The 23,503-nt window shown below is 43.3% G+C and overlaps 2 protein-coding genes across 3 annotated transcripts; both read left to right on the forward strand.

Moving 5' to 3' along the window:
• Positions 1-234: 234 nt before the first annotated feature.
• On the forward strand, positions 235-19,169 carry septin5a (septin 5a). Of its 2 annotated transcripts, XM_085787387.1 has the most exons (12): positions 235-385; positions 529-542; positions 12,244-12,334; positions 12,553-12,639; positions 14,316-14,439; positions 14,567-14,701; positions 14,831-14,948; positions 15,062-15,163; positions 17,491-17,587; positions 17,672-17,807; positions 17,932-18,034; positions 18,654-19,165. In XM_085787387.1, the coding sequence occupies exons 1-12, from the start codon at positions 340-342 to the stop codon at positions 18,714-18,716; spliced, it is 1,116 nt and encodes a 371-aa protein (XP_085643513.1). In that variant the 5' UTR covers positions 235-339; the 3' UTR covers positions 18,717-19,165. The 2 variants fall into 2 exon arrangements, with proteins under 2 accessions (XP_085643513.1, XP_085643512.1); XM_085787386.1 differs by lacking the exons at positions 235-385; positions 529-542 and adding an exon at positions 10,508-10,981 and having other exon boundaries at positions 18,654-19,169.
• A 1,341-nt stretch (positions 19,170-20,510) lies between these two features.
• On the forward strand, positions 20,511-23,129 carry gp1bb (glycoprotein Ib platelet subunit beta). The gene is made up of 2 exons (XM_085788201.1): positions 20,511-20,595; positions 22,202-23,129. Exon 2 carries the CDS (start codon positions 22,214-22,216, stop codon positions 22,835-22,837), a length of 624 nt encoding a protein of 207 aa, XP_085644327.1. The 5' UTR covers positions 20,511-20,595; positions 22,202-22,213; the 3' UTR covers positions 22,838-23,129.
• The last annotated feature ends 374 nt before the right edge of the window (positions 23,130-23,503 follow it).

A 23,503-nucleotide genomic window follows, 5' to 3' on the forward strand; every position in this document is an offset into this window, starting at 1 on the left:
TGATCTGTATGTATGGATGCTGGCTGGATTCTCATTAACTATTTGAGTCTGTTTCTGACTTGACAACAGTGCGCGTGGTAAGAATGCCCCCTCCCTCCCTGCCTCCCTCCCTCAACCCCCTTATGGCATCCTGTGGGACCCCCGCTTGTAAAAACTCTGCAGCGTGACTGGCTGAGTGTGTGAGGAGGAGGAGGGGGAGGGGGAGGGGCTCTGATCTGTCAGCTCAGCCCCGCCCTTCTGCTCTCTGTCTGGGGTTTGGAGGCGAGGGGCCGCTTTCAGTGAGCCGTCGCTTCGGATAAAAAAAAGAAAAAAACCCATCCAGGGAGGAGAGCGAGCAACATGACGAGCAACATCAGGTACAAAAGCCGGATCCCGGTGAAAACAGGTGAGGAGGATTACCTCATTTATTCACCCTTCTGTATATTGAGTATATAACGACTGCTTCATGTGTGTGTGTGTCTCTCTGGGCGTCGCTCTGCATCCCTGCACCTGCGCCTGCCTCCTCATCCATCCTGTGATGGCCAATAGAGGACAGCACGGAGGTAAGAGATGTCATTTACTGTGTTTCTTCTGTATTTTTTAAGTGCACGCTTTTATTATAATACATCGTCAGAGCATATAGCATCGCGCAGCTCAGGCCACAGGACGCTTCAGAGCGTGCGAGATGATGAAGGTGGGATGCTGACGGCAGAGGCTGAGCGCTGATCAGCACGCTGACAGGCGGAGGGGAAGGGAGGAGGGGGGATGTAGGAGCATTTTTAGACGCGTATGTGGAGCAGGCCGGCGTCACGAGCGGCGAGCGGCCAACATGGTACCCAGAGGACAGCATCCTCCCTCCATCCTCCATCCTCCATCCACACAAAGATCAGCGCTTGTTGTTTACTGAGTCGACCGATGTATTGACCTAATTGTCGGCGTTACATCAGCACGACTCACGGTTACAATCCCCACTGTTTGGCTGCCTTCACTGACCCCCCACCCCCACCCCCTGGTCGTTGTTCCGTCGAGATACACATGGCAGCCATCCGCCACATGAGCCCGCAGGGGAGGTCGCGTCTCCGGTGACCTGGCCTGGGCCCTCCTCCTCCTCTTCCTGGCCTGTCGGTGATGGTGTCTGATGACAGGAGCAGAGTGACAGCATGTGCTGAGCTGTCGACTGACTGATCCAGTCACATTTTAAACGGTGTCCACGATTCAGTAACACGTGACACATCGGGATCCTTCATATTTTCTTCTGCAGCAACAACAACAGAGTTCAGTCCAGCTAACAGCGTTTTAACGCTCACGGTATCATATACTGTAGGCCTATATATATTTGTTCAAACTACAGATATCATCATAGTATAAGCATCGTCTAAATAGTTGTTATGGGAGAGCTCCATATGTGAATGCTCCATTCGGAATAATAGTGTATATTGTAGGCTATTTAATTATAATGCTATTATAGCTCAATGAACAGTGCATACCACTGTAATGTTGCTGCTGACAAAGGTGGAGCTAATTGTATTGATGATGCCGAATAGCTGGTGAATTTCTCCTCAGGGATCAGTAAACTCTTACATTAATGTCTTGAGTAACATGTACTGCATTTGGAATAATTCATCTAAAGAAGTAATACGTAAACATTTAAATGAAATGTAGTGGGGTGAAGTATATAGCTCAAAGTTATACTCAAGCTAAGCACCACTGCTGTATAGGCCTACACCGCATAAGCATTTATTCCACACTTGTTAGTTTATTTGGTACACCTGACTAAAATCCTGTTGAAAAGAAACAGCTCTGAAGAAATCCCACCTTCATGAATGCTATAATGGCCAGATTCTCCTTCTGTTAAAACTGGGTTAAAGAGGTGTTGGTTCAGCTTCATGGTCATTTTGAATGGTGTAGGTAGTTAGTGTTATTCAGTCTATTTCTAGAAACACCAAACTACAGCCCCTGAAACGACTGTCTGAACTGAATATTCTCACTGTCATGAAGGAGGAGTCGCTGCTGCAGCATTGATGTAATAGACGTGATTACTTTAGCTATAAGTAAAGTGACTACCATGCACGTTCATAAAACATCACCGTACAGTCCCATATTTAGAGCTGCACAGAGAGCCTCACTGTAACAGGTCTGATGAGCAGCATGTGTCAGAAGGATACAGAAGTGATAGTGGTTCACTCATGTTTAGTATTTAGAATACTATCCAGCTTCCACACTTAGTTCTGTTATGGGCTGCCATCCGTTCCTCACTCCCACATACTCTACTGCATCTGACCCTGTTGGGCACATTGAGAAAAAATATCTCACATTCTGGACCATCCAGGCTGAGGAGGAGGAGGAGGAGAGAAAGAGAAGGACAAGACTGACATAATCGTCATAAGTTATAACTGCTGAGACTATTAGAACTGATAACCAATGACAAATCAATATTATTCCAACAGTCCCTCTTCTCTGCTCTTCCTCTCTCCACGTCTCTCTCCCTCTTGTTGCCTCAAACACTCCCATCACTTCCTTTACAGCCATGTTGCGTTGCCAGGCAACAGTCTATTTTTAAAAATCCATTCTGATGAATTCTCTGATATGAAAGTGTGGACGACACCATCTGACCTACCCACAATGCAGCGTGGTGGTGATTATTCTGTCCGTGGGTGGATATTCACTCACAGCCACAGTTTTGTGAGTGTTTGGCTGGATGACATCACTGTGATACAGTGACACACTGAGGGATCAGGTGAAGGATGGAGGCACCTCGAGGATAACAGGGTCAGCAGTGTAGAAACATTCAGTCAGCAAATCAGATTCATCACGTGGACGCATCAGCTTTAGACTTAGACTTTCTTTTTTCATTGAGCTCTTCTCATCCATGTGGCCATCAAATCTGAAGAGAGTTCAGCAGATGGAAAGAGATCTAAAGTGCAGGAATCTGAATCTCCTTCAGAGAAAAGTCTCCTCTCTGAAGCCTCAGCAGACTAGAACATATTGTAACTGTAGCCACAAATAGCAGGAACAGGACAGGAGAACCAACACAAGCTATGTGTGTGTAGTTTATAAATTCACATTTTGTTCCTAAGGAGGAATGTGATAATTTTATCTGCCTTTAAAAATTGATTAGCCTCTGCTGTTCAAAGCTTCTATGAAGAAAATGTCTACAAACTCTACAAGTTTCTGATACTGGCCTTGTTGAAAATCTTATAGCAGGGATAAGGACACTACTCTTAGGCACTTTATATCAAGCATTTAGAAGTGGTACAATAATCATCAATGTCTCATTATTCTTAATAAATAATCTTTTAGAATCAGATGCAGAAATGTTATTGTCTTAATACCAAGTATAAGGAGATTAAAAGCTCAATCTTTAAGTACAAGACGATCACTTCACATCACATTCACAACATGCCTACTTGTGCAAAACTACATAAAGGACATGCATCGTATATTGCACAGTTACCCAGATTCACAAAAGTATAATAATAAAGTCATATTGTTGGGGGGTTAGTGCATGTTTGCATTCAGCATGACTGTCACTCTGTGGGAAAACAGTTTTTGAGTGTGTTTGTGCACCAGGTGTGATGCACCTGTAGCGCCTCTCAGAGGGCAGCAGGTCAAACAGATGACGGTACGGGTGTGAACTCCTCTGCAATGTTTAGACAGCCAGAGTTGTAGATGTCATCCAGGGAGGGGAGAGGGCGGCTGATGATTCTCTGCAGCCCCTTCATGTCTGCTCCAGAGCAGCCGCTGCACCATGTTGAGATGCAGCATGTCAGCAGTGTTGTTTTTTTCTCAGTGATGACTACAGATGGAGTAGTAACCTGATTCTTCATAACTCAGTTGCCAGAGTTTTTTTCTTTTTTTTTTTTTACTATCCTAAAATCTAAAACACTGCCAGTTACAACTGACTGTATAATTCTAAAGGTATGCAATGTTAGAACGTGGAGCCATTTGAGATGTCACTTTATGGAAATATAACACCTGTCATCATCTCTGTCTGAGACGCCATGATTGTCAAAATGAAACAGGTCATCGACACATTACACAAGTTTCTCCACGCAGCAGCAAACTGATAACTTTTCGCCTGTGCACGTGTGTGACTTCAGATACACCCCGCCCTGCCCTTACTCTCCCTCTCGGTCTTTAAACACTCTCTCGCTGCCACAGATGGGAGCGTCAGTGGCTCCCAGTGAGGACCAGCTGCAGAGCAGGAACAGACGCGTCTCTGGGGGGTTGGGTGGGGATTGAAACGGGGGATTTGAACCCCCTGTGGCTCCTGCTCTACAGCAGAAAAGTAAAGTGAAGGAGAGAGTGGAGTGGAGAATCTCCTCTTCTTTCTTCACCATTTATTTTATCAGTGTAAAGTTTGACACTACATGGAATAATTAAACTTTTTGCGAAATCCATACTCTCATCACTGTAAGGCTGCAGACGGAAGCAGGCTCACTTCTTATGAACATTATTTTTATTAGGTGTGATATTGGACATTAAACATTTGATTTATTATGATTCGTTTATTTAGCAGGGACAGTGTACATCAATAAACATGTCTGTAAATGCACCAGAGTTTGCCAAAAAGGCTATTTTTCAATTGTAGTCCCTGGACAGATGTTACAGTGTCACCCTAAAATAAAATATAATATAAGAATATAGGAGGAAGGAGGTACATAATACATGCAAACAATGAAATGAGATCAAAGAATGTACAATAGACAACGGACATTGTTAAACACTGAACAGTCCTGCAGAGCAAAATACAGACATAACATACAACACATAGCCACAATGGTGCATAATCTACAAATGCTTTGGACCCTTAAAGAAATACAGGATAAGGCCCCTGTGTTATGTTTGAGTGTGTACATGTGAGTGTGTTTCTGCCTCTACAAGTTCCTGTGGTGTGTTATTCCTCTGCGACAGATGGAACCTTTGTTCTTGTTCAGGTGTTGGAGGAGTTTCTTTTCACGCAGTATCTTCACATGTACACATTCTCATTTAGTCATACAAACATGCATGAAATGCCAGTGGTAAAGAGAGAGAGAGAGAGAGAGAGAGTAGTTGTACAGTACCTGAAGCAACTGAATTCCTTTTATCTCTATCCTGACTTTCACTCTCTGTTTTAAAAAGTTGGAGTAGACTGGCTGGAGGCTGACCCAGATACAGTGTTCTTTGAAAATATTTGGCTAACCTTAATTTGTTTAGGATTATGAGCTCTGTGGCAATCAGGATCAAGACTCTGAGCTGTAATCCAATGAAACAAATGAAGAGAATTACAATGATTTCATATCGTTCTTTAGTGCAAACTGCACCAAAAAAAAAGTCAGATTTATACCTCTGTTCTCACACACCAAGATGATCTCTCACAAGATCATATGAGAAGTCCTACAGGGTGAAGTTTGGACTTGGCCCAGGAAGCTAGGAGAACCCAACAACAACCCAATGGTTACTTACTGGCCTGTTCTGGGGCTTTCAACAGCAATTCAGCAGATTGAATCAGCCTAGTTTTATAGAACTTATCTAAAATTAATTTTCAGGACTTCTTATTCATGTTGACCAGAAAGTTGTTCTTTACAATTTAAATACTTTACAGCTGGTTACAGTCACTCAGCCTGAAACCTGCTCAGTCCTACTGAACAGGCCCTTTAAAATAAAATAAAAAAAGCTAAATCATTCCTTTAAACAGCTGATACCTGTATATCGTACTACCTGTCTCTCTAACAGTGCATTCAATGGAGACTGTTTTAAGTGGACTAATACACGTTGGGTCAGTTTATAACAGCAGGATAGTGCATGTGAAATAAACTTTTGTCCATTACATCCTCCCTGTGATGTGGTGCAGCTCTGTGGCACAGTGGAGTAAGATGTACAGAGCTTACAGTCTTTTCCTTTAACTCCCAACCTTCTGAACACGTTCTCCAACCTCCTGTCCTGACACCATGTCGCTGACTGGATCCTTCTGCTAATTGTCCATGGAAACCATTCAAGGTTATAGCCACGCTCTCACAAGTGTCCATTGTTGCTGAATAGGCGGATGCTGAAACCGGCCTCCAACAGCCAAGTGTCCTTCAGTGAAGCAATTTTATTGTTGGCTGAGCAATTACATGCTGTCAGATTAGCATCTTTAAGAGCCAAGTGCATGCAGAGCTTTGCATCTCCAAGGAGGAGAAAACAGAAGAGGGGAGAGGGTGAGGCCCATCACACACCCCCTCCTTCTATCCTTCTGTCCCCCTAACCCTCTCCCTCCCCGCTCGCTGGTTGGCAAGCAACGATTTAGAGGCAGCATTCAGGGTTAATGTTGTGAAAGAGTCAGCTGGATGGTGGGAGATGCAGAGAAGACATCAATAAAGGTCACTGCTCTGAACTGCTGCATGGTCCTGAGTGTGGGACACAGCATATGAGGCCAGGTGGAGAGTAACTGCTCCAGGTTCAGACTTTAATACTCACCTCAGGAGTGATTGCACTCATTTTCTCCCATTATCCCATGCTGTTAGTTCTCTGGCACTCTAAAGCAAACATCTATATGAGCAGAGACTGACTCCCTGTGTTTCAATTTAAGCAACAAAGCAGGTCAGGGAAAGATTGTGGTAAAGGAATATGCTGTATCTGTTCTAAGGGTGAAGCAGGGCCTTTTGCTAACTTCAACCAAGTCCTTCCAGTGCTGTGACTCTTTTCCCTATTCTTAGGGGTAACGACTCACTCTATCCTGTCGTTATAGATGGTTTCAGTGATTTGTTTGTTAATATTTGGATCAAAACACACAAATGCAGATTTTCTACATTCACATCCTTTACACAAAAAAAAATCAGCAAATACACCAAGAAATGTTTGAAACTCAGCACTTCTCTGTATTCAAATCAATAACCCAAACACAAAAGTCAATGTGAAAATAGAATCTGGATGGAATTACATTTCCATCATAACATTTTTGCTTTTGCAGCTATAGCTTACTTATAGAGAGACGTCACGTGCTAGAATTGTCAGTGAAAGTTTGTTAGCATGTTTATAGCAGTTTTCCCTCAGAAGCACAAGAATGCCTGAGAATTAAAGAAGAAATCTTTTACTCAGGAGGATAGTAGCTTTTGAACGAAGAAGTGACACATTCGTCCTCAGTAAGAGGAAGAGTTGAAAAAGCATGCTGACTTGACTTCATTTAAGACTTTTATTGCTGCAGGACTTTGGTCTGAAACAGTTTGACCACTAGTTTGGACAGTGTCATGTGATTTCAGCTGGATTTCGCTGTGTGAGTTAGTGCTACTAAACTCTACAGAGAAAGATACACAGCAGCTCATCTGCACCAACTAGGACACATCACCACTGATACTCACCATGTGTGAAGTCTGATGATGAGTTAAGTCTCACTCAGCCTCGCTGCATGTTTATGCTCTGATGTCTTATCACTTAGAAATTCCTTGGAAGTGGGGAGTGATGGGTACGCTGCTGGACCATCCTCATGTGGATCATGTCCTGTGTGTGTGTCTGTGTGTGTGTGTATCTGGCACTGGAGCAGACTGCTGTGGGCTTTTGAGAGTTGCTTCCTTTAAGGCTACAGCTCTGTGTGAGCGGGGATGTGGAAGCTGTGAGCGCTGCCTGCTGAGTGATTGGCTGATCTCTGGACTTCAGCCTCTGCACCACTGACCAACACACTGACTGACCAACACACACACACACACACACACACACACACACACACACACACACACACAGTCATTTAGACTCTGAAATAATATTCTGACAAAGTGGTTTCTTCTACTGACAGAGACAACTGTGTGTCCACATGCACATCCTGCACACGTTCCACATCTCTTTAAAGTCTGTTAGCTTTAGCCACTTAGAAAACTCTCCTGAAGTATAGATACAAATGCTGAAATGATCACTCCATTAATGGTTTAGTTGATCTTAAGATTCTGTTTTTTTTTTTTGGGCATTTTTGCCTTTAATTGATAGGTAAGTGGAGAGAGACAGGAAATGGGGAGGCAGAGAGAGCCCAAGTTGGGATTTGATACAGGGCCGACTGCAGAAGAGTTCAGTTAAATGACCATGTAAAAGTGAGTGTGATGCTTTTTATGTGGCTGCCTTGATTCTCAGCATTAGTCCTGACTCATGGTTCATCCTTAATGTGTCTCTGCACCTGCTGCTCTACATCCTACCCCCCCTCTTTCCTTCCCTCTCTCTCTGTTTGACCAGCTGGAAAGAGCCAGAGAGCTGTGTAGTCACTTCACTGCAGCAGTGATTGGTCTGTGTAGCTTCTAAATTTACATGATTTTCAAATCATACACACTCACATGTGTTGAACTGTGACATCCTCCTGCAAGTTCTGAACTCTTTATCCAGATCAGACCAAAGAAATCCTCTGTGCATACAGGCGCATATCAATAAATGAGAACACCATGGAAAAGTGTATTTATTTCAGTAGTTCAAACTTATATAATATATATTATATAGATTCATTACACACAGACTGATATATTTCATGTCTTTATTTCTTTTAATGAAAACCAAAATTTCAGTATCTGTTAAAATGAGAATAGTAACCTAATGGTGCCACACTCTAATCAGCTGATGAACTCCAAACCCCAGAAATTTCTGAGCCTTTAAATGATCGCTCCACTGTCATGGAGAAGACTGCTGGCCTCCATCATAGTCTACTATATTCAGATGCACTTGTTTTGATATTTTGTGAGTTGAACACATATCTGTGTGGAGAGATGGTGAGAGGGAGGGAGGAGGTCTGAAGTAAAAGTAGAAAAAGTAAAAAGGAAGGGTGTGTTTGAGAGAATGAGACAGCTGGCCACTGACAAGGACTGAGAGTGGGGGGTTTAGCCGGGGGCTATTGGTATACCCCGTCAAGACATCTGTTCCTCTCTCCCATTCAGATCAACTCCTACCCCCTCCACAAACACACACACACACACACACACACACACACACACACACACACACACACACACACACACACACACACACACACACTCTTTCATGTCTCTGCAGTGAACTTCTCTTCCAGCATCAGCACCACTGTGGCTGAGGAAACCAGGGCTGATCAGAAATCCCAGAGCATGGAGTTTCTCTCTGAGCTGAGCGCTCTGTCTCCCTCCTGTGGTGAGGAGTGGGACTATGACATCCTGTACGTGGCATCACCACGGGGTGTGTCTACTTAGGGAGAGAAAAGAGGAAAGAAAAAAAACATTTTCAGCTTCTTTTATTTCAAAGTGAATTGAAGCTCCGCTGCCCACATCACGTGTGAGACGGCCACACCCCCCCACACACACCACCGTCACATCTGGAAGCAATTGAGTCCAACCTAAACCATGAAATATACCTCGTTCACCTCTATGCACACACACACACACACACACACACACACATTGTTGGAGTAACCAGAGGAGACGACATGGTGACTGATTTCCTCTGCATCCTCTTCATTACTGTGTAGACTGCAGCTTCATGAACGTTTTAAACCTCTTCACTGTAGAATGACACAGATATCTGCTGTAATAATTTACTTTAACAGCTGATTGGTTTAGAGACCTATCTTAAAATATGTGACATGTGAGGACCAGACATCAGTATTAAAGGACCAGTTAGACATTTTGGGAAGGTCAGTATAGTAAATATATGTTGTTGTTTTTTTACTAGATTACTTTTAATATTTATATATTTGACAGTTGATCTTTATTTCTTTCTTTCTTTCTTTCTTGTTTCTATCTCTTCACTTTTCTTGTGGTTAATATTAAAAGCTGCAAACAAAGTTTACAGGTAGGACAAGTAGAGAGGATGTTATAATATTGTCACAAGAATATTTGTGATAATATGTAATGTAATAATGTAATAACATTTATTTAACATTTTTTCCATCTAGATGCATTTAGAGATGAATCACACATTGTAGCAGAACTTCACATGGACAGTTTAAATGCACTTCTAGTTTAGTAGCGTCTCTATTTTAGGCAACTTTTTTATAACAAATTTATAAGCAAAGATAACATACAATACTTAAAAAAAAAACAGAAGTACACTTTATTTTCATCATCACCAGTTAGACTCTTTGTACAAAGTGTTTTGATCAAACAGCAGAAGCAGAAATGACTTGATGCATCAGTATTAACAGTCCAACCAGGTTCAACCATCAGCCAGTGAGATCCTTCTACTATGTTGAGTCATGTCTCTGTCACATGAACCTCAGGTGGAGATGATGCTGAGCCAGCTCCGTTCACACGCACACTCAGAGGCAGAACGCTCTCTGAACTTGGACCGACAAGTTGATTTACTCAATAACCCGATGATGTCACTGCACAGGCCGGCGCTTGTTGTGTTATTTCTTCATCTGTTGTTTGGTCTGCAGCCGTTATCAGAGTCAAGTTCAGACCAGTTCTCCATTGTTTCATATCTTTTCTCACAGAGGTCAACAGCATCTACATTCTGTCCGTCCCTAGTGGTCGTTCCTCTCAGCACAGAGATTTATTTTTCAGCCGTCTGAGCTGGGGGAGGGAATACAGACTGAATGAATGAGTTTCTTTTAGACTTTCACTTCTTCCATCCCTGCCTTGTTTCCTCCCTCAAATTACCACCTCTCTCTTACTCTCTCTCTCTGTTTCCCTCCCGCTCACTGCGAATTCCTCCGTACCTGTCTGAACAGGGAGAGTTGGACCGCCACAGGGCAGCGGAAAGAAAGAAATAAGGAAAGACAGAGAGGAAGGAAAAAAGGAAAGGAAAAGGAATCAGGCGAAAGAAAGGAGGAGGAACAAAGGGCGCATATTTAAAGAGCAGAAACAGGGAAGAAGGAGTGTCAGAGACAAACTGGGGAAAGACGTCTCAAGTTTATCAGGGTTTTCTCCAGGATTCAAAATTGCTGGATCCAGTTTTCTGCTGGGTTGTTTTTTTCACTTTCGGAGGCCTGTGGCTATTTCGGTCCGTCAGTGTTGGGCGGTTTAGGATGGATGCCATCATGCTGCAAGAAAAACTGGTGGAACGGCTTCTGTGCCCACGAGTGAGAACGGCTAGACAGAAGGTAACAAAGCTGGATGTATGGGGAGGGAATGTGTGACTGAGTGGGACAGTATTCACTCATTAAAATACCATTTACAGTGGAAAAGTTACAATCAGAGTTAAGGATTAGATAAGTGCATGAAGAACAAGCCCTCACACCTGTACAACCCACTGCCACTCACTTTTTGGTGCTGTCTGCCTTTGTGTGGAGGCGTCTGAGCCCAGTTTGCTCATGAGATGTTTCTCCACAGTGAGAGATTTACTGCTCAGATGATCTCTCTTTGCTCCAAGTGGTTTTTTTTTTTTTTTTTTTTTTTTTAAAGATTACTCATTGATTTATATGCAGCTTTCTTCATTCTCACTCCTCTGGCTGTTTGGCAAGTATGTCTGTCATGCACTGATTGCACCACCTGTGGTTTGTGTGTGTGTGCATGCGTGTGTGTGTTTTTTATAAATGCAATCCTCACCCTAGGGGGCTGTCGGAAATGCCTGTGACAAGTTATGACAGTGTATGAGGACGCTGACTGTGTGTTTAACTTGTGTCTTTGCAGAGTTTTAAAAAAAGAGCTTTTCAGGTCTGTTGAATGCAGCTTCTGTGTCTGTGTGTGTGTCTCTCTGCGGGCCTCCAGTGTGTATTTATATCTACACATGTCAGCACGTAGTACTGTATGGTGAAGATGACGTTGTGCCAGATGCAGCAGAGGAAACCTGCTGGACTGAGAGCTACTGTCCGACACAGTGAGAGCCTGGTATCCTGTGGTTCTCTTGTGCGTCTGCTCCTCCGAGAGATTTACTGGAAAATCTGAGACGCTGGTTATTCTCAGCCGCACACAGAGGAATGCTGCTGTGCACGTGTTTTTCCATGCAGTTGTAGATTTTCTGTATTATAGACCCAGTCCGTCTGTTGTGGTAATTTTACAACATCAGATGCTGCCAGATCCGTTTCGTCTTCAGAGCTCCTCTCACAGTTATTTCATTATTCGGCGTCTGTTTTTGGGCTGCTTGTTTTTGATGCTTTATGGAAGAACGGAAACAAACCAGTTATCCAATTAGTCAAATTAATCAGTAACCTTTCTTGTTGGATTGAAATTAATTGTTAAAATCAAAGAACATGTCAAATCATCCCTTGTTTTTTGAAATGTGAGCATGTGCTACATGAAGTTACAAGTGAAATTCCTACAATCAGAAATTTAAGCAATAGCTATGAGTTATTTCTTGTCTCACAGTATTAATCCACACTGAACACCTCCTACTCTGTCTTCCTTGTGTCTTTTTCTGCCCCAGGAGAAACAATATGTGGGTTTTGCCACCCTGCCCAACCAGGTCCACAGGAAGTCTGTGAAGAAAGGCTTCGACTTCACACTAATGGTGGCAGGTTAGAACTGACTGTGGTTTTAGATTGTGGTCTTTATGTTCATTTCCACTGATGTGGATAATAAATAACTCATTAGAATCATTTTGATCCAACAGCATCAGAAGCTGCAGCCTCTAAAATCACCACGAGGCTGAATCGACCTCTCTAGAACAGCTTCAACACAAAATGATGCATTCATTGCTGTTAGGTCTCAGAGTCTTGGCCTGTCTGTGTTACAGGAGAGTCTGGTATGGGAAAGTCCACCTTGGTCAACAGCCTGTTCCTCACAGACCTGTACAAAGACAGAAAGCTACTGAACGCTGAGGGTGAGTCCTCTTGCTCTTTATTATCTCTCTGTATCTGTCACAGTGAATGCACTGCTCTGTCACAAGCACTGTGAGATCTGGTATTAATGGAACACAGACTGGACAGTCAATTAGCTGTGTAGCTGCACTGAGGAAATCTGGTTAAGTGTCTGAATTAAGATGAAGATCCTGTGGTCCACAAGTCTGCTGATGTTAGATATTTCCTGAATTGGTACTGAGCGATTCCAGAGATCCATTGTTGACCATAAACTGTTAAAAACACATTTGGGTTACATGTTTGTTCATTATGAATATGATTTAGTGTATGTCAAAAATAGTGTGTAATAATAACAATAGACTACTTCATAAATGCATAAAGCACTTTCTTGATCATAGTTACAAAGAAAAGTAAAACCAGATATACAAGACAGACTAGTAAATCAGTTCTCTGCTCACTTCTCACTCATTCTCCTCACTAATCTCACATTAATGTCAGATGTTAAGATCTAACTGATGTGTGAGCCTGTGACTGTATAGGGACCTACGTCTGTTTTCATGCAAAATAACTGCATGTGTTTTAGAGTTACTCTGCCATTCAGTCAAACATTTATTCTGCTATTTTTTACCACACTGTGTTTATCTTGGTGCAATTCAATGTCATATTTTTATTAGATTTTATTTGATACTAGTACAGTTATTAAAGTTATTATTAGATTGAACAGGGAAGAACAAATTAGTATTAATCCATCACCGAAAATAGCCTCTGTCAAATGTCCCATTTAGTCCTGTTTGAATTAGGGATGCACCGATCCAATGTTAAGATCAGATATCTGATAATAGGGCTGATCAATGACATTGATCTATTCACTTCAACTTCCAGTACCACTGTTTAATTAACAGACTGTTTACTTACCATGTTAAAGGGATAGTTCAACATTTTGGCAAATTGGCCCTTTGCCATAATCCCTATATTCTTAGGAGTAGGTTCGTTACCTTTAATTGTCAGTGCAAGCTGTTTTTAGAACGGCGGAGCAGAGCCGTGAGCTGCTCAGAGCTACAGCTACGGAGGCTAATGGGATTTCTTGGTTTCCCTCATCAAACTCATCAAATACACAATCCAACAACTCCGAAACGCTCTGGTGGACAAGTTGTGACCTGCACATTCACCACACTATGAGATAATAACAGAACGTTACCAGACAGAGTTGTTTTAGAGGTAAATTCATACAAAACCGCTGATGCACGTTCCCGTCAGGGGCAGTTTTTCAGCAAGCAGTCTCTGCATTTGCCTCGAAAACAACTCTGTCTCGTAACGTTCCGTTATTATCTCATAGTGTGGTGAATGTGCAGGTCACAACTTGTCCACCAGAGCGTTTTGGAGTTGTTGGACTGTGTATTTGATGAGTTTGATGAGGAAACCATGAAGCCTCCGTAGCATAGCTCTGAGCAGCTCACGGCTCTGCTCCGCCGTTCTAAAAATAGCTTGCACCGAAAATTAATGGTAACGAACCTACTGCTATGACTATAGGGATTATGGCAGAGGGCCAATTTGCTAAAATGTTGAACTATCCCTTTAAAGACAGTGAAGGCATCAGGGCTCAGTTTGCACCATTCTCTGTCTGGTTCAGTATCATGCCTAACCTGCTGCTTCACCTCATTTTCTACCTGTCACTGATGTTGCCCCTCCTTCTCTTCAGAGCGCATCAACCAGACAGTGGAGATAATCAAACACACTGTAGACATCGAGGAGAAAGGAGTCAAGCTCAAACTGACCATCGTGGACACTCCGGGCTTCGGAGACGCCGTCAACAACAACGAGTGGTGAGCTGGAGGACCTGCTGCTGTTGTGTTGGGCCTGGTTCAGGCTGCTCGCATGAATTCCCATTGCCTGGAGGAGCTGCTACTGTAATATAGTCCGTGTGTGTGTTCTTGCATGTGTGTGTTGTAGCTGGAAGCCGATCACGGACTACATAGATCAGCAGTTTGAGCAATACTTCAGGGATGAGAGCGGGCTGAACAGAAAGAACATCCAGGACAACAGAGTGCACTGCTGCCTCTACTTCATCCCTCCTTTTGGGCACGGGTAATAACACACACACACACTCTCTCTCTCTCTTACACACACACAAGTCAAGTCAACAATTCAAAATGCTTTTATTTGTACATCTTACATAACTTCACTCTCCTGCTCACTCTGTTTTTTTGTCTGCAGGCTCCGTCCGGTGGATGTCGAGTTCATGAAGGCTCTGCACGAAAAAGTGAACATAATTCCGCTCATTGCAAAAGCTGACTGCCTCACGCCCAACGAGATAAAGAAGCTCAAAGACCGAGTGAGTTTCAGAGCTGGGGCTCGGCAGTGTGAACCCGAGGTGTCGACTGTGTGCAGTCTGATCACTGTGGTTTGTCTTTGTGTGTGTGACTTTCTCTGTGTGTTCACGTCTAGATACGAGATGAAATAGACAAGTTTGGGATCAAAGTGTACCAGTTCCCAGAATGTGACTCAGATGAGGATGAAGAGTTCAAACAACTGGACAAAGAGCTGAAGGTGAGTTTGAACACTCCGGTATCTGCTAAAGGGAAAGTTCAACATTTTGGCAAATTGGCCCATTGCCATAATCCCTATAGTCATAGCAGTAGGTACGTTACCTTTATTTGTCGGTGCAAGCTATTTTTAGAACGGCGGCGCGGAGCGGCAGGCTGCTCAGAGCTACGCTACGGAGGCTAATGGGATTTCCTGGTTTCCCTCATCAAACTCATCAAATACACAATCCAACAACTCCAAAACGCTCTGGTGGACAAGTTGTGACCTGCACATTCACCACGCTATGAGATAATAACAGAACGTTACGGAACTGAGCTGTTTTCGAGGTAAATACAGAGTCTGCTTGCTGAAAAACTGTCCCTGAAGGCAACGTGCATCAGCGGTTTTGCATGAATTTACCTCGAAAACAACTCAACCAGAGCGTTTTGGAGTTGTTGGATTGTGTATTTGATGAGTTTGATGAGGGAAACCAAGAAATTCCATTATCCTCCGTAGCGTAGCTCTGAGCAGCTCGCCGTTCTAAAAATAGCTTACACCGACAAATAAAGGTAACGAACCTACTGCTATGACTATAGCGATTATGGCAATAGGCCAATTTGCCAAAATATTGAACTATCCCTTTAAGATCATTTCCTGATTCAGGAAGTATTTTTGAATCATCTTTATATCCTGTGATTTTTTTGTGCAAAGAGATACAGGTATCTGCCTCTAAATATTTCACCTCCACCTAATACAAACAGAGTATCAGAAACGTGTCTTTGCAGAAACAATGTTCCCATTACAGTGGATAATCCACAGGCTTCACTGTGAGCCACTTTCACTGGGATTTAACCTTTGGTAGAAAGCAGCTGTTGTGAAAACTGTTCACAGTGAGCTCTGAGGATTATCCAGAAGAAAGGCCTCAGTATGTTGCAAATCACCTTTGTTGTACCTCTGGTGTGTTAACATGTGTGCTGCTGGATGACCTCAGTTGAAGCCAGGACAGAAAGTCTGTGTTAATTGCACAACAGTGAACAATGAAAACTCCTGCTGTGTGATGGAAGACAGTTTTGCGCGGAACATAAAGATGGAACCTTGGTAAAAACGCTGCTTGAAGTACTGTAGGTACGACCGTTGGATTATCTGTTTTGTAAATAAAACAGAAAATTGCTGACACTGTTGACAGTGCTTCATCGTTGCGACAGAGCTGACCAGGCAGACATGTGACTCTTTTCATACCTTGACATGTTTGGGCCGTGTTCTTCTGCCTTCTTCAGAAGTGTCCCTAGATGTTGGTGTAATGTGTGTTAGCTGATGTGATATAAGAAAGCCAGCAGGAAGAAGAGAGTAGGGCCAGTGATGGAGCAGGAAAAAATGCTGCACACTCAGCTCTATTTTCTTCTCTACTTTCTTTTGTTAAAATAAAAATGTCTTTCTCTGCACTTGGAGCTGTGTGTGCGGCGATTCTTCCCATTTTTTTTATATAAGAAAGCCAAACATCATTATTGCAGTCATAGACATAATGAACCCTATTGAGCCATTCAATGCATTATGCTGAGCAAAAATCAAAGAGTTTTTCAAAAATAAACTGTATTGATTTAGATGACGAAATCTCAAACCCTGGTCACATAAACCTAGGAACATCTATGCAGGTATTTGCCATTTGGGCAAAGGAGAGAATGTGTCCCTGTATAATTTGGATGAACTGACCCATTAACACATTTGCACTCTTAACCCCTCAACACCCCTCAACCTGTGGGTCAGGTTGCTTTTAATTAAAGGGACAGTTGTTTTCCAGGCAAATGCAGAGACTGCTTGCTTGCCCAAAAAAAGCGACGGGAATCGCATCAGCGGTTTTGAATGAATTTACCTCTAAAACAACTCTGTTTGATGAGGGAAACTAAGAAATCCCATTAGCCTCCGTAGCGTAGCTCTGAGCAGCTCGCGGCTCTGCTCCGCCGTTCTAAAAATAGCTTGCACCAACAAATAAAGGTAATGAACCTAAGCTCCTAAAACTATAGGGATTATGGCAATGGGCCAATTTGCCAAAATGTTGAACTATCCCTTTAATGCTGGGCCCACCAGGCTTTGGACGGGCCAGTGGGTGTGAAGGCTGAATAGAAGCATAGCAACATCTCAGATGATAAATGATGAGGGCTTGTAGCATGAATCCACTGATCAGCTGGGAAAATCAGCACAGTCAGAATAAACTGCAGACAAACAGTGTTTACCTGCATTGTCCTTGTGTGAGTGTGTATCAGGGCGCAGCGCAGCGTGCTTCCTCAGCTCTTTTCTGAGTAGATAAGTGTTCCAATAACAATAACAGCCCTCCCTCATGCCTGTGTGTGCAGGAGTGCACCCCGTTTGCTGTGATCGGCAGTAACACAGTTGTGGAGGCCAGAGGGCAGAGGGTCAGAGGGAGACTGTACCCCTGGGGCATTGTTGAAGGTATGTTCATGTTCATGTGTGTGTGTGAAATCACAGACATTGATTGTCATGATATGAACTGATCCTGTTCCTCCTCCTGCTCAGTGGAGAACCAGTCCCACTGTGACTTTGTGAAACTGAGGAACATGCTGATTCGCTCACACATGCACGACCTGAAAGACGTGACCTGCGACGTCCACTATGAAAACTACAGAGCACAGTGCATACAGGAGATGACCAGGTACGTGTGATCACACCTCAACATGCTGACGTCAGGTTTTGTAAACATTTGAGATTTGATGCTTACAGATTCCAGTACAAAGTTGTCTGTTTCACCCCCACCCCTCCTCTTCTTCTTCTCTCAGTAAACTGGCTCAGGACAACCGGATTGAGAGTCCAATTCCCATCCTGCCGCTGTCCACTCCAGATGTGGAAACTGAGAAGCTAATCAAAATGAAAGACGAGGAGGTGATAATAATAATAATAATAATAATAATAATAATAATTATAATAATAATAATAATAATAACAATAATAACAATAATAATAATAATATAATATTACTGAATGAAGGAATGTTTAGTAAGGTTACTTAAGTCTTCACAAATGTCTGCTGGTTCTATCTGTGAAAACAATCTTGCCTTTACACAGAATTCATTCATTCACCCCTTCTTTATGTCGCTCAAACTCTCATGTGTGTGTGTTTAAATGAGTGGAGTCAGGGGTAAACTCAGAGGAAGTGGCAGGTCTGACTGTCTAAAAACCTGCCCACTGGCACCTTTACAGTTCACTGCACTGTGATGCTGTGTTTGGGGGAGGGAACCTTTTGCAGCTGAACAAAGACACTGCTGTATCTGCAGCACAGTCACAGCAGTGTACAGCTCCTCACTTAGATCACCCACCCACCTGACACAAGAGCAGCAAGGTTGCAGGTGCATGTTGTAAAATAAAAAGTGCATATAGTATAAGACCCTTGTAGTACACACACCTCATAACCTGGCTGTTTATTATTATTATGTGTATGTCTATGTCTGAACCAGTCAGGACTGATGAGTTTAACCCTCCTAACCTTCCTCTGTGCCTGCAGCTGAAGAGGATGCAGGAGATGCTGAATAAGATGCAGCAGCAGATGCATGAGAAGGACCAGTGAGGTCCACTGGAGCTGAGCTGCGCTCCGACGCCACCTGCTGTTTCTCCTCTGAACGACAGTGACACCTTCCAGCTTTTGAACAATGGATATCATGTTTTAGTGGCAACTCTGGCTATACAGTACATTTCATCTTTGGTGCTTTGTATAGTTTGTCTGGAGGGTTGTTTTGTCAGAGGTTTTTTTTTCTTTGAAACTATCCGTTCGCCCACTTTGAAACCCCCTCCCACTTCATCCAGCCGTGGTTTAACAGTCATAACATATACTATATCATTAATGTGTAATTTAAATTACTACTCAGTGTCTCTAATTTATAAATGCATTGCTAGACTTTTTGGATATTCTGTCAGGGTATGAACATATTATGTGCTATGAGATGTTTTGCAAAGGAATTTAGGTTCTTGGTAATGTTAAGATTTGAACATGGATATTGTTTTTTATGATGTGTGTGTGTGTGTGTGTGTGTGTGTGTGTGTGTGTGTGTGTGTGTGTGTGTGTGTGTTTGAGTGTGTGAGTGTATGTATTTCATGAAATTCCCTTTGATATCTCCAGGTATCCGTCCATAAAAGTCCCATTTGTTTGACAAAGGCCACAGTGACTTCCCTCCTTACTCAAAGCCAGCTTTATCTCCTGTTTGTTTGCTCTCTGATCCTCACCAGTCCCTTCATGTTAACTTGTTTTTACATATGGCAAGTCAAACTGTTCTCTTCCAGCATTTTTACATGTGCTGGCTGAGCTGAAAATGCACTTATTGCCAGTGGCTAACTGTGAATGGAGAGCCTTTGACATTGTGAGAGGATTGGTGCATGCCATTGCTCATAGTCACAGTCACGCACGCACACACACACACACACACACACACACACTCACAGTGTGCTTTGTTGCCACTATGAGATGGTGAAAATAGCTCAATAATGAGGAACCAATGCTGTGTTTTTGCTTCTGTTTCAAACCTCTCTCCTTGGAAGTGACTTATGCCAGTGAAGATGTGTGTTAAGACTGCTTGAGCGTGTGTGTGTGTGTTTGAGTGTGCGTGTCGACTCCGCTGATGCTGAGAAACAGTACATATTTTGCCTGAAGGCTGTGAGCTCAGCCTGTGCCCCATTTATATATAAAGGTGTGACAAATAAACCTTGTTTCTCGTCAGCCCGGCCTTTCTGTCTTCTATGAACATGATGATGTCGTACTTGAAGTTCCCGTGAGCGAAAAACAACATCCTCTGTCACTTCCGGATGTCAGGGTCTGACCGGTAGAACTCAGAGCTGGAGCAGCTGCATGAACATTATCTGCTGATTCATATTTATCTCCTACAGACATTCTTCCTCTGCGCTGCACGGCAGCCTCTCTCTGCCAGTCACATCCAAGACCCAGACATCTGAACAGTAATATAAGTGAGGTGGTGAGCTGTTGGGGGTGAGGGTCACAAAAGTACACATCTGTGGTACTTGTAGTTTACTGAAATGTTTAGAGGCCAGTACTGCACTCTTTAATCTATCTACTACATTTACTTGCCAACTTACATTACTTTTTGGTTATCAATATTATATTATATCAGATTATGTTTTAATAATTATAATATTCCGAAATTTGCTATTCTGCATGATCTATTTTTTTTTTTTCATTAAAATTTCTAGAAAATGAACAGGAAGTTCAGAGCCCACCAACTAAAGAGTTACTGACACGCTTTCCCTTTACGCATGTGTACTGTACATGCGTGTGCAGTAGGCATCTATGTGTGTTCAATTTTTGACAGTGGTCTTTATCAGTCAGTGCCAGCCGGCAGTAACACACACACACGCACACACACACTCACGCACACACACAATCTTTCAAAGCACCAGTAGGAAACACAGTCTTCTAGTGAAGACGCGCAGCACTGAAGGTAAGACCCTCTCGTCTGACCTTATTCTCACTTTTCTGCTTTGTAGCTCTCATACTATTATTCACATTAAATCAGGATGACCTTTGACCTTAGTTCCTGCTCCTAAACAAATTAAAAAGCAGTAGACTGCAAGGAAAGCAGAAGTTTTGAGAGTACACTGGAAACATCCAGAAGAACAACACTGTACGTGCTGTAAAATAGATCAATGTTTTTGTATTTTTGTATCAGTATATTTTATTATAGTGTTTGATACTGAACTAGAGGTGAACTAGTCCTGGTTAATTCAGTAGTTCATCACATGTAACAGATATTTTATTATTCAGAAAAATGTTTCTGAAAATTGTGAATTTAAGTCATAAAACAGTGTCAGCTATTATTGTACTTTTTATAGTGAGAGTGAGCAGAAGAATTGTACAGTGATCTGGTCACTTAAACATACAGTCAGCTACCACAGCACCACAAAGTACAGCCTCTCTGACATATGATTTAAAACCCTAATGTTTCACAGAGATGGTAATTACTGTGAGCCTCTTAATCCACACAGATAACAAAGGAACCACTGTCATTGTCAGAGCATAATGTATATCTTTGCTATGTTTGTTATTGTGGTCCACAGTTTGGAATAAAAGGGTTTATGCTGATTTATGTACAGTGCAATCCTTCATTTTTGTGAATGGTTTTACAGTAAATCTAATGTCATATGCCTGAATATTACATCTGACTAGTCCTTTTGTTAAGGTCTTCAATTGATACTATTCCTCTCCTCTCCTCTCCTCTCCTCTCCTCTCCTCTGTCCTCTTCATCTCCTCTCCTCTTCATCTCTTCTCCTCTCCTCTGTCCTCTTCATTTCCTCTCCTCTCCTCTGTCCTCTTCATCTCCTCTCCTCTTCATCTCTTCTCCTCTCCTCTGTCCTCTTCATTTCCTCTCCTCTCCTCTGTCCTCTTCATTTCCTCTCCTCTCCTCTGTCCTCTTCATCTCCTCTCATCTGTCCTCTTCATCTCTTCATTTCCTCTCCTCTCCTCTCCTCTCCTCTCCTCTCCTCTCCTCTCCTCTCCTCTCCTCTCCTCTGTCCTCTTCATCTCTTCTCCTCTGTCCTCTTCATCTCTTCTCCTCTCCTCTGTCCTCTTCATTTCCTCTCCTCTTCATCTCTTCTCCTCTGTCCTCTTCATCTCCTCTCCTCTTCATCTCTTCTCCTCTCCTCTGTCCACTTCATTTCCTCTCCTCTCCTCTCCTCTCCTCTCCTCTCCTCTCCTCTCCTCTCCTCTCCTCTCCTCTCCTCTCCTCTCCTCTCCCTCTCCTCTGTCCTCTTCATCTCCTCTGTCCACTTCATTTCCTCTCCTCTCCTCTCCTCTCCTCTCCTCTGTCCTCTTCATCTCCTCTCCTCTTCATCTCTTCTCCTCTCCTCTGTCCACTTCATTTCCTCTCCTCTCCTCTCCTCTCCTCTCCTCTCCTCTCCTCTCCTCTCCTCTCCTCTCCTCTCCTCTCCTCTCCTCTCCTCTCCTCTCCTCTCCTCTCCTCTGTCCTCTTCATCTCCTCTCCTCTCCTCTCCTCTCCTCTCCTCTCCTCTCCTCTCCTCTCCTCTCCTCTCCTCTCCTCTCCTCTCCAGCGATTGGCAACCATGAAGGGGTTTCTGCTCTTGTGTGTGCTCCTGCTGTCTGGAGGTCAAGGGTCATCAGCGTGCCCCCCGCTCTGCGTGTGTGGAGGCAGTCAGGTGGACTGCAGCAACAAGCTTCTCACCACCTCTGACCTGCCCACCAGTTTCCCTGCCGGGACCACTGAGCTGAGTCTCCACAACAACATGCTGACCTCCCTCCCTGAGGGGCTCCTGGATGATTTGACCTCCCTCCGCTCCGTCTCCCTTCACGGGAACTCGTGGGTGTGTGACTGCGGTGTCCTCTACCTGCGAGGCTGGCTGCTGCGTCAACGCTCCAGCCTTACGTCACACCTGGGCGTCAACTGCAGCTCCCCTCCCAGCTTGAGAGGACGGCTGGTGGCGTATTTAACCGAGGAGGAGATCCTCAGCTCCTGCCACTACTGGTACTGTGACCTGGCTCTGGTCTCGGAGGTGTGTCTGTTTGTGTTTGTGCTGGTGCAGGCAGCTCTGCTTCTGGCTCTCATCGTGTTCCTGAAGCGGTTTGAGAGGATGACCAAAGAGGCCAGGAGAACCACAGAGGAGAGCTTCACTGCCGGGGAAGGTCTGATGGAGTCGGAGTTCACACCTTTAAAGGATAACAGCATTTGAGATGGAATGTGACTGTGTGACCAAAAGAAGTGTTTCAGACCGTAATTTCAAAGTTCATTTTATGCCCAAGCAGGTGACAAATGAAAGGAAACCCTGAGTAAACAAGGAGAAAAACAAATAGCCTACAGGTCCTCCCAACAGCACATATGTGGAAAGGTTTGATAAGACTGAAAATAATGTGACTCATTCACATCACCACATAACAACCAACTAATCACCAAGAGAAGTTTTCACTCAGAAGCTCCTGGACCACTACCGTCTTCCTTTAATTTTTCACACATGCACGTCCCTTATTACAGTAATCACTGGAGAGGCGATTCCATGAAGTAAAAGGAGAGGAACTGTGCTGTCTGTGTTGTCTGTAGTTGTGCACAAAGAGAGCGTATCTTCAACAAGTGTTATCACTGACCCAGTTTGAAAATCGTCTTCCTCTGTTTCCTGTAGAGTTTTCACTTTATAACAAGTTCACTTAGTTTAGTTAATAAAAAGTTGTTACCTAAATATGAAGTATAATAGAAGAATAAACATGTCAGTGGACTGTGGTGAACAATATTTTCTAGATTACCATGAACACATCTTTTACATTTCAAACCTTCAGGTTCTTGTTCATATCATACTACAGTAGCTAATATCAGCATTGGCAGTTGGGGTCGTAATCTGCTAAAG

This window comes from Trachurus japonicus, chromosome 9 (genome assembly GCF_045865225.1).
Source record: "Trachurus japonicus isolate A0001 chromosome 9, Traja_1.0".
NCBI classification, from domain to species: domain Eukaryota; kingdom Metazoa; phylum Chordata; class Actinopteri; order Carangiformes; family Carangidae; genus Trachurus; species Trachurus japonicus.